The following is a 13,500-nucleotide window of genomic DNA, read 5'->3' on the forward strand; positions in this document are numbered from 1 at the left end:
ACAGAGTGAAGTAAGTCAGAAAGAGATATTGTATTCTAACACATATATATAGAATCTAGGAAAATGGTACTGAAGAATTTATTTACAGGGCAGCAGTGGAGAATCAGACATAGAGAATAGACTTATGGACTTGGGGCAAGGGGAAGAGAGGGTGAGATGCATGAAAAGAGTAACATGGAAACTTACATACCATATGTAAAAAGATAGCTAACGGGAATTTGCTGTATGGCTCAGAAAACTCAAACAGGGGCTCTGTATCAATCTAGAGGGGTGGGATGGGGGCAGATGAGAGGAAGGTTCAAAAGGCAGGGGATATATGTATAACTTTGGCTGATTTATGTTGAGGTTTGACAGAAAACAACAAAATTCTGTAAAGCAATTTCATTCAATTAAAAAATAATTTGAAAAAAGAAAGAAAAAGACAAAAAAAAAGCATTTAACCTTTTTTGGTTTTACTCCTATTTCTGGTAAATAATGGGGCTACCATAGATAATTATTTCTATACCCTCTAGCTATAAAGTTTGATGGTTATTGAATGTGGAATTGGGAAGCATTATTTATATTCCAGAATTCCACACTAACACCTCCTCAGTTTCACTCTGCTCCTTGTGTTTTGGTAAACTTTGGTTCATATATTTTAGTGAACACCATCACTTTTTGGTTATATCCTGGATCCAAATGAACAAAGAAATGTAAAAGGCAGTGGGGAAAGAATGGCTTTAGTGTTTTTGAGGCACTAAGGTGTCACATCCTCTAAATCTGGCTGTTTAATGGAAAATCCAGGTGGTAAAGACTGAAGAGGACAGATTTTGTGTGTTTTGTCTTTTTATTTCTCTGTCTCTGCCAGTTAGCCGGGGAAGACTGGGGATGAATAATTGCATCATCTTAAGAAAGCCTTTTTTGAAATTTTGGGAATTTGGTTTCTTTTTGTCAAACAAGAAGAAGTAGGATTTACAAATATTTCAGTGACTTGTTAGTGATAAAATTAAAGTAAGCACAAAAAGATTTTTTTATCACTTAAAATCAGGCCAAACCCTGAGTCAAATAATACAATTAATGAAAACAACCCCAAAAAAGATGTTTATAATTAAGTAACAGAATTTCTTAGTGTCAAACTTTCATTAAAGGTTGAAGAAGAAAAGAAGAAGCACAAAAGTAGTGAAGTGGAAATATCAGACAATGTATGTGATACTGCTGATGAGAGTGGATTGATTCAGCAGAGAAAGAGTGGAGGAAACAGCAGTCAGGAGTTTGCTGCTATGGAGAATGAAGGTTCTGATAGGTAAGCCTATTTAACAGCAGGTCATTTGTTATTTTTCTGTGAAATAAGTTTGGATGTGAGAGTTGGACTATAAAAAAAGCTGAGTGCTGAAGAATTGATGCTTTTGAACTGTGGTGTTGGAGAAGACTCTTGAGAGTCCCTTGGACTGCAAGGAGATGCAACAAGTCCATTCTAAAGGAGATCAGTCCTGGGTGTTCATTGGAAGGACTGATGTTGAAGCTGAAACTCCAATACTTTGGCCACCTGATGTGAAGAGCAGACTCATCGGAAAAGACCCTGATGCTGGGAAAGATTGAGGGCAGGAAGAGAAGGGGACGACAGAGGAGGAAATGGTTGGATGGCATCACTGACTCAATGGACATGAGTTTGGGTAAACTCCGGGAGTTGGTGATGGACAGGGAGGCCTGGCATGGTGTGGTTCATGGGGTCGCAGAGAGTTGGATACAACTGAGTGACTAAACTGAACTGAACTGAACTGAGCTAATGGTTGTGATTATCACATTTTATATTTTGCTAGAGATAAAGTTATTTTTATTTTTTTGTCCTTTAGACATAATAGTAAAGTTAATTTCTTAACATACAACCATATTACAGTATTAGAGTATTCTGAATTTGACTGCCTACTTGCCTTTACCAGTGTGTGGATATTTATTTAAATATTTAAATATATTTTATGTCACTACTTAACATCTCTTCATTTCAGTTTGAGGACTTCTTTCAGCATTTCTTATGAGACAGGTCTAGTGGTGAGGAACTCCTTCAGCTCTTGTTTTTCTGGGAAAGTTTTTATTTCTCCTTCATTTCTGAAACATAACTTCTGGGTAGAGTATTCTTGGTTGGCAGGTTTTTTTCTCCTATCACTTTGAGCATGTCCATGGTTAGAAGCCAAATTGTTGTTGGTGGCAGGGGAACTGATAAGTACTGGTCTTTCAGCCATAATGCTGAAATCACCCCATCATGTGGGTGGCTTAAAAGTAAACTGCCTCACCGCCCCCGCCCCCACCACCAAATATTTCCTTGATTTTTTCTTTCATGGTATATGTGCCACATGTCATTTAAAAAGTTGCCCAAATTAAGAGTTACTTTTTTTTTTTAGTTTTTTTTTTTTTTCTTTTTGGCTGCGCTGGTTCTTTGCAGCTGCAGTGCTTGGGCTTCTCAGTGTGGTGGCTTCTCTTGATGCTGAGCGTGGGCTGTAGGGTGCTGGCTTCAGGAGTTGTGCCGCACGGGTTTAGTTGCCCCGTGGCATGTGGGATCTTCCCGGACCAGGGATCAAACCAGTGCCCCCTCATTGGCAGGCAGACTCCTAAGTACTGGACCATCAGGGAAATCCCTAAATTAAGCATTATTGTATTTAAAAGCAAAACAGAAAATATCGTAAATCTAATTATGCCTCCCATGGGTAAGAGTCACTGTGTTTAAGCAGTGAACTCTAGGTTTCCAGTGTAGCCCTTGAGGTTCTTCCCAGTGTCTTTCCAAAGATGCACCTCTCTGCTGTCTTTCATGTGTTTTCTAATTTTCCTTCCAGGTTCCCAGGAAACAGCCTAGATGCCACGTGCCTGATCTTTGTGCTCCATATTCTAATCTCCAAGTAGAATGATTTTCTCCCTTTTTTCTTCTTTGTAACCTTCTCTCTTCACTTCTTCTGTAAAGCCTTCCTTATTTCACTGATAACTTTCATATATCAACCCTTACATATCACATCATATCATAATTGTATATCTGTCTTTGAGGCAAGAATTTGTGTTTTCTTGCATATGGTTGGTACTTAATAACTCTTTTGTGAATTAATCAATGATTTAAGATGGGTAAGAGTAGGAATTTTACAAGAATTGCTTTTTTATTCTTTATCAGTTGAATTATTAGAAAACATTGGCTTTTTTGTGGATTTTTTTGAAGTAGCGATCCTGACGTGCATAGGAAGGAAGTAAAGAAAAAGGACAATAGGAAATGGACACCAGAAGGATGTGTGACTGCACCCATATTTGAAAAGACCGATTCACTGACTGGTGGTCTGCTGCATGTTAATGATGACAGCATTTTAAGTGAAGTGGATCAGGATGATGATAGGTAATATCTACAAATTCTTTATTTCTAGAGGAAGAAATAAGCACTGAATACTTCTGGAAATGGAGCAGCATAGTATAGTGTACAGGCCAAGACAAGAGATTCCTCAACTATAGTGGACAAACACTGCTGAAAGATTAAAGTGAGGACCAGTGCCTTTGGCCAGAAATTGTTTCAGTGCATAGTCTCCTTGAAAGCTGGACTGTAGTGAATACATGTAAACAGCCCTGTAGGGAATATTTGCTGGGACAGGCAATAGAGAACTAGATGGTAACTGAAGAGAAATGTGGAGTTCAAAGGAGTTTCTTGTTTTATGTTAAGATGGGAGCTTTTAGAGTATGTATGCTGTTAGAAATGAGCCAGCAGAGGACGTGTTTATTGAGTTTAATCTTGTTTGCATTTCCAATATTAGAAAGCTTATTGATTGTATGACATTATCTTTAAAATATTACAGTAAACTAATTGTACGTAATACTTCTGTTATATATAGTTTTATGGTAAGGGCTTGTCTTTTGGTTCTGAAGTGTAATATTCCTATGTAATTGCATGTGTGGATGATTAGTTCAGTTAATCCTACATAGATTTTTAAAAATTACGTAATCATGAACTTACAAACACTTAGGCTATACTGAATAGGATTTGATCATTCCTTGATGATTCTAGTTGATAGTAACATCGTGAGTAGCTATGATTTTGTAAGGTACTCTGAAACATTACATCATATCAACATCATAGTTGTTTATAGATTCTAAGGAAAAGGGAAAAATTTTGTTTATATTCAACAGAAAAAAAACTACTAACAATCTTTCACAAATTATTAATTTTGGTTTATAAAGTTCTAAATTAGAAAAACTATGCTTCCCATAGTAAGAGTGTTATTAACACGTACTGTGTGCTCAATAAGTGTATATCAGATACATGAATGAACAGCAGAATGGTTGAATGAATGCCTACTGATAAATTTCTTTACAAAAGCAAGTGTTTAATGAAAGTAGATTTCCAGTATTGCCTACCTCTAAAGTCTTTTTATTTTTTGAGAAACATGTGTTAAGATTCAGAAATTATTATTTATAGTTACAACTGGACATGGAATAATAATATAGATTTCATTTGCTATCATATTACTTAAGAAGACTTATTTAAATACTACTTTGTCAGCATATTTTCAAACCACAGTGTTGAAGCCAGATTTCCTGAGTTTGAACTCTGGGTCTGTTGTGACCTGTTGTGTGGGCTTGGGCAACTTACTCAGCCTTTCTGTGCTCCGTTTCTTCCTATATAGAGGACCTAATGTATTACCTACCTCCCAGAATGTCTGTGAGGATTAAAATGCCATTAAGATATATAAAGTGCTTATAATAATGCATAGCAGTTGCATAGGAAGTCCTCAGAAGGCTAATATCATGGTTATTAAAAATGGGTTTCTTTCTTATAAGGACTTAAGGAATACTTCCCAGGTAGGTTTTATTGCTGTAAAACATAGTTCTTATTGAAAATAACAACTGCAAGAAATCCTGGTATACTGGTTCCCTTCACATAATGCAAGTAATGTTATGTTTTTCCTTTTCTTTGATCTAAATTAAATGCTTTATTAGTATTATAAATGTAGTTTGTTTTTCCTTTAATGTTACTCTTTTTTATTGTTTTAATGCTTTTATAAAAAACTACTTACCAATGCAAATGCAAAGATTTTATATAAAAAACAAAGTTTAGGTATTTGTATTTTTAAGTATTTAATATTAGCCTGAAAAGAATCATTTGTTTTTTTAGGCCTGCAAAGAAAACATCTAATGAAAATAACAAGGTATAGTCAAAAAGTTAACTATAAAAAATATTTTCCTAGTAAAAAACACTTTGTAAAAGGAATAGTAGCAAAATATAAAATGTTCCTTTGTTGTAGAGACATTTACTTGGACAACTTAATTTAGAAACACTATTGATAAAATTATCCTTTTGATAAAAAAAACTGTCCTTTTAAAAAGTGTCTGTTTTTGCTTTAATGATGAGATATTTATCACCTTTGTACAATTAGTATGTTCTGTAAATATTTTAAGGACATTATGAAATAGTATTATTTATGTGTAGGTCAAAGAACAAATTAATTCTGTGGATGACCTTGATGACTTAACTCAGTCATCTGAAACAGCTTCCGAGGATGGCGAGTTGCTTTACTATAAGAATTCCATGTTGCTAATTGAACAACTTGACACGGGGTGTAAAGGTAGGACTGCAGTGTAAATATAAATACAATGCCTGTTTGTGTAAGGTGTAGTAGTAATCTGTGTACACCTTGTCTAGTACTGCTCTGGAGCCAGGGATGTGTTACAGTGCTGTGCATCTCAGAAGTAGGTTCTGTATTGAAAGAACATGAACGTGAGTGGATACTCTGCGCCACAGGCCTATGATCATTCTCACTCACTGTACCTTCTGTTGACTCTTCTTTCCTGTGCCTTCACCCAAGGTCAGGTTAGCATCACTTTCCTCCTGGAATAACTGAAATAATCTCAGAACTTCTTTCCCTGCCATTCTACCTCCCGGAACCTCAGTCCACACAGCAACTACAATTATTATCTATTTTTAAAAATTCAGATCTCATCCTGTTACCCCTTTGCTTGAAGCCCAACTGTTGCTTCTCTTTGCTTCATGGTTAAAGGTCACAATTGTCTAGTTTCATCTTGTTTTATTTTTTACCCTTCTTTCCACATGAATTTTAGCATCAGCATGTCAGTTTCCTAAAATGCCTGCTGGTCTTACGTTTTCATTTTCCTTCAGTTCAAAATACTTTGTTATTCTTCTTTTCATTACCTCTTTGATCCAAGGTTATTTAGATCCGTGTCATTTAGTTTCCAAATATTGAGAGTTTTCCAGAGATCCTTCTGTGCTCTTGCTTCTCATGATTTGTTAGGTGCATCCAGAGGGGCCCTGGGGCTAGGGCTGATTATTTCCTGCCTTGGAGGCAAGACCTTACTGACTATCCTGTTCATTTTACTGTAAGGAGAAATTTTTCCAGCCTGGCTCATGAGAATAGATAGAATTCCTGGGTCTGAGTGAGCACCAGTTACAGGTTCCAATAGTCTTTTCAGATGGTTTCTCCCTGGTCTCAGGTGGTTTCTCCCAGATAGGCGCTGTTCATTCCTCTGCTGAATACCCGAGGGGCTCCTCCTCAGATCTCCAGGGTCCTTTTTCTCTCTGTCCCACTCTCTCCTCTCCCGGTTCTGATCTGTGATCTCTGCCCACTTTGGTTTCACCAGACTGTCAGCTTCATCACCTCCTGTCAGAGAGTCTGGATGACTCAGCTTCCATTCCTTCTCCCCGTGTAGGGGCCTGGAAATTCTCCCCAGGCAGTGAGCTGGGGCGTTCCTTAGGCTAACCTGGTGTGTTTCCGGGATCATTGTCCTTCATTCCCTGAAGTCCTTTGTCATAAAATCATTGTTTAATGTATTTTGTCGGCATTGTTTTTGCTCGCTTCACTCAGGAAGGTAAATCAGTAGTTGTTCACTCTGTCTTGGTTAAAAACATATGGCAGCTGGAGACTGTCCACAAGGTTGTTCCTCCTACTCTACTTACTACTTCCTGCTCATCCTTCATTTCTCAGTGTGACATCTCTTCCCCAGGGAAATCTTTCCTGAACCCAGTCTGTGTCAAGTTCTGTTATGTGATCATAGAACTCTCTTTTCTTAGAGTATCCTTCTGAGTTCATAATTATTTTATTTATCTTTCTCTTTTATTAGACTTCAAGCTAAACAAGAGCCAGGGGAGTCTGTTTCATCTGCAGAGCTTAGAATAATGTCTTCCACATTATAGACACTTAATATTTGTTCAGTGTGTGGATGTGTGTACGTGAAAGATACAGTCCTTTATACTCAAAAATTACTCACATAAAATTTTTTTTGTTTTTATCTTTGTTTTCTTCATCATGCAGATTCTGTTAGCTTGTTGAAAATCCGGGATACGATTCTTTCGTATGAAAGATTAGTAGAACTTAAAAAAAGCCACTGTGAACTGCTTAAAGGAAAGATTAAAAAAATGGAAAGTAAGGTTCGTGGGCTACAGAAAGAGCTGTCAGAAACAAAAGAAGTGAAATCACAGTTAGAGCATCAGAAAGTGGAGTGGGAACGTGAGCTCGGCAGCTTGAGGTACTGTATATCTCGCTTTTAAAGAAATATGTGAACTATCGTTTCCTTTAATACTGCAGAGACGTAGATGTGTTACAAGGACTAACTTACCTTCTAGGATTTTACAGGGGAGAAAGTGTCACTAGTATTGTGGAGTGTGAAATTCTTGGAAATAATATGGCAGGTTCTTAACAGTGAATGCTTCTGATAACTTAATGTATGTTTTTCCAAATCATCATTTTCATGACCATACAGAAGTCCACCATAATGGAAACCTTATTAATTATTTAGCAAATTGACTTTCGGTTGTTTTTCACTTTTCTGTATTATATTTAATATTACAAGAAATGTTTTTTCTATAAATTTATTTTTACCTTTCTGATTATTTTGAATACATTTTCTTTAATAATATCGTATTATTTGGTCAAAGTATGAGAACTTAAAAAAGGTCTTTGATCTATATTTCTAAACTATTCTTTAAGAAGTTTATATTACTTTACATTCCCACCACAGATGTATACAATAGTCATTTTTCTCAAGACAGAAAAAAAAATGTATGCAGTTTTATTCTTAACCCTCTGCATGAAAACTGTGAGAATTATTAAGTGTTTTTCATTATATTTTCCCCCATTTTACTATTTTAAACATTATGTAGAGGGAATGAAAGTTATTGTAGCAGTGACTAATCTCATGATTTTCTAAGGACTGTATAAATTTTGCAGATTCACCTTAAAGCAAGAAGAAGAGCAGAGAAGAAATGCTGATATGTTGTATGAAAAAATTAGGGAGCAGTTAAGAAGAAAAGAAGACCAATATAGTAAAGAAGTTGAAATGAAACAGCAACTTGAACTCACTCTCAGAGCACTAGAAATGGAACTGAAGACTGTGAGAAATGATCTGAATCAGGTAGAACAATCTTTGGTGAAATTTTCAAATTTCTGACACTCTTTCGTCAATATTATTTATAGTATCCCTTTAATTTAATATGTATTTTTAGGTTTAGAACAAAATTGTTATCTTAAGTATGAACTGTGACATTTAGAGCTTAAATTATTAATTTCTTGCCATTCTTGGCTTCTAATAGATGCTCTGTGTATGTTTTCTCAGTGGAGGAATGGACATAAATCAAGCTTAATCATTAACATAATGATTGGCATTTTTGATACCTTAGGCAAAGTAGTATTCTTAATTCCAATCCATGTATTAACTTTGGCTTTTTTATGTTAAAATACAGGCTAACTTGCATTGACACTGTGAAGAAACTAGTGAAGTGCTTTGTAAAGAAATTTTCCTTCACAATACTATGTCTGCTTATGTTTTTGCTCTGTGACAAATTTAGCAGGCATTTAAATTAAGATCTGAGTTATTCACGTGGAAATAAAGATCCTTGTGCTTAAAAAGGCTACTTCCTTTAAACAGTTTTTTTCATTTTAAATTCTTCTCCTAAGCTTTTAACTTTTTTTTTTTTTTTTTTAATGGTATGGGCCCAAAACTTCATATAATGTCTCTCCAGGTTATAGAAGAGCGAAATGACACTCAGAAGCAGCTTTCTCGAGAACGGAATGCCAGAATCTTACAGGATGGAATTCTGGCCAATCACCTTGCCAAACAAAAGGAGATAGAAATGGCTAATAAGGAAATGAACTCTGAGGTATTTTCTGTAGTCATTTTCAAATATGTGTATATGTCTCTGTGTATGTATATATTTTAAAAACCAACACTATACATCATAGAAAGTGTAGAGGATTTTGAAAGCCTATATATCTATGCTTTGAGGAAGGAAACATTTTCCATCTGTTGGATAAAGTAATATTTGTAATTCAAATCCGTTTGTCTGCTGCAGATAGGTAGTGACACACGATGGCCTCATCCAAGGAGAGGCCTTTAATATTTTCCATAGGAATTGATCTCAAAGTTTTTGCAACTATCCTGGAAGAGCCAGCACCCTGATTGTGGTTTAGGCAAGGAAGACTGTGTGTGCTCCCCCATCGACTGCACTACCCGACCAAGTCCCTCTGCTTTGGAGTGAACGTGTCGGTCACTCCATGCCCATCATACCTTCAGTGTCTAAATCAGAGTCCGTTCTTGGCTCCACTGTCATTTCTTTAACCAATACCCTGTCAACGACATTTTCACATCATTTACAGGTTTTCAATTTCTAAAAACTGTGCCATCAGTTGTTAAAACACTTTTGAACACCTTGAAAATTTGTTTCTTTAGAACAAACTTATAAAAGCCCCCCCTCCCCCTCTAAAGAAAACAAACCTTTGCTATTGACAATAGATATTCTGGTTGTTGGTAGTGATGTCATTTCCTCGAAAGATCACTAGGTTAGTTTATCACTTCCCTGATGGTAAGGAGGAAACTATAGGCAGTTCAGAGACCACATTTTGGATGTCATTCTTCTGCTTGTGAGAAAATGAGCACTCTGCTCTGTGAGTGCCCTGTTTCAGTACAGGGAACTTTTGAAAACAGTGCTAGATATGCCATAATATATATTAGTGGTGATTACTGTGTTTTTCGTTGTATTTCCCCCATCTTACTATTTTAAACATTATGAAGAGAGAATGAAAGTTATTGCTGTAGCAAATAACTCATGATTTTCTAAGAAGAGCTCTCTACATTTTACCTTATTTACCGTTAGTGTGTGTACCATGAGTGAAATAAGAGGCTTACTGTGTATGTTTGTACTAGAGAAATAACTGGTTTGATGTAAGAGGACTTCTAGAGTCAGAAGACCTGGCAAAAAGCCTGCAGCTTATTTATATTTTTAACTTCTTCCTTTCCAGAATTATAGCTAATGAGTTAATTGATGTTTGTAGAAGTGCTTTGGAGAAGGCAATGGCACCCACTCCAGTACTTCTGCCTGGAAAGTCCCATGGACGGAGGAGCCTGGTAGGCTGTAGTCCATGGGGTCGCTAGAGTTGGACACGACTGAGCGACTTCACTTTCCCTTTTCTCTTTAATGCATTGGAGAAGGAAATGGCAACCCACTCCAGTGTTCTTGCCTGGAAAATCCCAGGGACGGGGGAGCCTGGTGGGCTGCCGTCTATGGGGTTGCACAGAGTCGGACACGACTGAAGCGACTTAGCAGCAGCAGCAGTGTGTATGTGTTAATCCCAACATCCTAATTTCTTCCTTCCCATACCTCCCTTTCACCTATGGTGACTACTGTAAGTTTGTTTTCTATGTCTGTGAAGCACTTTGTGTTTTGTAAGTAAGTTCATTTTTAGATTCCACCTGTAAGCAGTATGATATAATACTTGTCTTTGTCTGACTTACTTCACTGAGTGTGATAATGTCTAGATCCAACCTCCCTGTTGCTACAAATAGCATTTCATTCTTTTTTATGGTGTAGTAGTATTCCATTGTATAAATATACCACAGCAGATGCAATTTTTAAGTGTAGTCAGATCTATACATCTTTTGTTTAAGCCTTCCCAGGTTTGTTGTAATTCAAAGAAAAGCCTTTCCAGTTCTGAGCTTCTTGAAAAGTCTCTTGGGGTTTCTTTTTTTACTTTCACGGATTCATTGTCTTCAATTAAATTTTTGAACTTTGGGGTATTTCTGCTTGTATAAAGTCTGAGATTTGAATCGAACCTTATTTTTTCCATTTGGAGACGCACTTGGTGCAGTCTTTTCATTGTATAAACATACAGGTTAGTCTTTGATTTCAGAGGAAATCGTGGAATGTCACTTTATTGAGTACTAGCTAAAAGTCTTCTTTGTTTCACTTAGGTTTCTGATAGTTGTGAAGAAGCAAAAGACCTGTTGCACAAAAACCACATGCTGCAGGAGGAAATTGCCATGCTAAGACTGGAGATGGATGCAGTGAAAATTCAGAACCAGGAAAAGGAAAAGAAATATTTTGAGGACATTGAAATTGTAAAAGGGAAGAATGATGATCTTCAAAAGGCAATAAAACTGAATGAGGAAACGTTAACAAAGACTGTATCCCACTATACAGGCCAGCTTAATGCTCTGACAGCTGAGAATGCAATGCTAAACTCTAAGCTGGAGAACGAAAAAGAAAGCAAACAAAGACTGGAGACGGAAGTGGAATCCTACCGTTCTAGACTGGCCGCTGCCTCACACGATCATGATCAATGTCAGACATCAAAAAGAGACCTGGAACTTGCCTTCCAGAGAGCAAGAGATGAGTGGTTACACTTGCAGGACAAAATGAAGTCCGATGCGGCTAATCTAAAAGATAATAACGAGATGCTTTCCCAGCAACTTTCTAGAGCGGAAAGTAAGTTCAATAACCTAGAAATTAAGCTGCATCACACTAGAGATTCTCTCAGAGAAAAGATTTTGATGTTAGAACGTGTCCAGAGAGACCTAAGCCAAACCGAGTGTCAAAAGCAGGAAATTGAACACATGTATCAGAACGAACAAGGCAAAGTGAATAAATATATTGGAAAGCAGGAATCCTTAGAGGAGAGATTATCTCAACTCCAGAGTGAAAACATGTTGCTCCGACAGCAACTGGACGATGCACAAAACAAAGCCGACAGTAAAGAGAAGACGGTCATCAGCATCCAAGACCAGTTTCAGCAGATCGTGAGAAAACTTCATGCCGAAAGTGAGAAACAAGGTCTGATGCTGGAGGAACGAAACAAGGAGTTAGTCAAGGAATGTGATCATTTAAAAGAGAGAATGTATCAGTATGAAAATGAGAAAGCAGAAAGAGAAGTGAGTATCCAGAAGAAGAAATTCTCGGACTTCCTGAAAGAAAGTTCAAAGTGATTCTTGATTCTGGCTATATGTTGAATCTAGTTAAATATAAAAAATACATAGGCTGTGAATCTATGGTCTCTAAACCAGCCTAAAAGCATACCTTATATCCAGCAAATGAAAATTAGACCCAAGAGATGCTTTACTTTGAGTAGAGACAGCATATTGCTTTGAAATGTTAAGAGATTCAGTTCTAAATTATTAATATAGATAGTGTTAGTAATTTACTCTTTTACTATTAGGATAATAATTTTAATCTTTATGTTACCACATTTCAGTATCATGATGAAGCAGATAAATGAAATGCTCAAACCTAAAATGAATATTTCAAAATTAAGTTTCAATTACATGGATTACCTTGACAGTCAATTCTAGGTTTCCCAGATGCTATATTTTATATATTGTACTTTGGCTTCGGTAGCTTGTCATACCATTTTGTCATATTTGTTGGTATAATTTTAATTTTATTTATATAAATTTGAATTAATTTGGGAGAATTTCAGCCTTGAATCATTTTTTCTTATGGCCTCTCAACTCTTTAAAGGCGTCTATTTGTCATTGAATCATAATTTGGGACTCAAGTGGTGAGCTTTAGCCAAACTATTCCTGATTTAATCTTCCCACTGCTATTTATGTTATTTACTTAGAGCATTTTTACAAACAATTTGCTCGTAATTCTCATTTTAAGGATCAATTAGTATCATGTGAATACAAATTTGTCCACTAAAAATGAAGGGTGGCAGGATTCATGAGCAGCAGGAATGGAGTGAGTCAGGGAGAGGGTTGTAGGGGCTGTGGTCTGGAGGCAGGTGGAGGCTAGGATATTGAGGCTCCTTGAAGGCCATGGGAGCAACCTTACTTTTTAAATTTCATTTTTCTTTTATATTGGAATATGGTTGATTTACAATTTTGTGTTAGTTTCAGATGTACAGGAAATTGATTCAGTTATACACATATCCATTCTTTTTCTGTTCCTTTTCCCAGGTAGGTGACTGTAGAATATTGAGTAGAGTTCCCTGTGCTCTCCAGTAGGTCCTTACGGTTAGCCAAGGGCAAAGGTGGGGAGGGGGCATAAATTAGGAGTTTGGGATTAACATAGACACCCTACTAGATATAAAAGAGATAAGTAACAAGGGAATGGCCCCATTTTTCTGCTGAGGTAGAAATCTATTGGAAAGATCTAAGCACTGGTTGGAATATGTGAAGATCTCCAAGTTAATCAAAGCTTCTAATAAAAAAGGAAAGGAAAATATTTCCACAGTGTGGAATTTTCCATCACTTTTCCCACCTACACACTTGTTT

At 36.6% G+C, this 13,500-nt stretch overlaps 1 protein-coding gene across 1 annotated transcript in view; it reads left to right on the plus strand.

Moving 5' to 3' along the window:
* LOC113903636 (ankyrin repeat domain-containing protein 26-like) overlaps window positions 1-13,500 on the plus strand; it is a 67,032-nt gene that overhangs the window by 35,550 nt on the left and 17,982 nt on the right. Inside the window, exons 17-24 of the mRNA XM_027560107.1 lie at window positions 1,128-1,282; window positions 3,179-3,349; window positions 5,117-5,150; window positions 5,432-5,567; window positions 7,269-7,482; window positions 8,184-8,367; window positions 8,975-9,112; window positions 11,200-12,156. Of these exons, the coding sequence (XP_027415908.1) occupies window positions 1,128-1,282; window positions 3,179-3,349; window positions 5,117-5,150; window positions 5,432-5,567; window positions 7,269-7,482; window positions 8,184-8,367; window positions 8,975-9,112; window positions 11,200-12,156 (1,989 nt within the window). The remainder of the gene's footprint in view (window positions 1-1,127; window positions 1,283-3,178; window positions 3,350-5,116; window positions 5,151-5,431; window positions 5,568-7,268; window positions 7,483-8,183; window positions 8,368-8,974; window positions 9,113-11,199; window positions 12,157-13,500) is intronic.

This window comes from Bos indicus x Bos taurus, chromosome 13, assembly GCF_003369695.1.
Source record: "Bos indicus x Bos taurus breed Angus x Brahman F1 hybrid chromosome 13, Bos_hybrid_MaternalHap_v2.0, whole genome shotgun sequence".
NCBI classification, from domain to species: domain Eukaryota; kingdom Metazoa; phylum Chordata; class Mammalia; order Artiodactyla; family Bovidae; genus Bos; species Bos indicus x Bos taurus.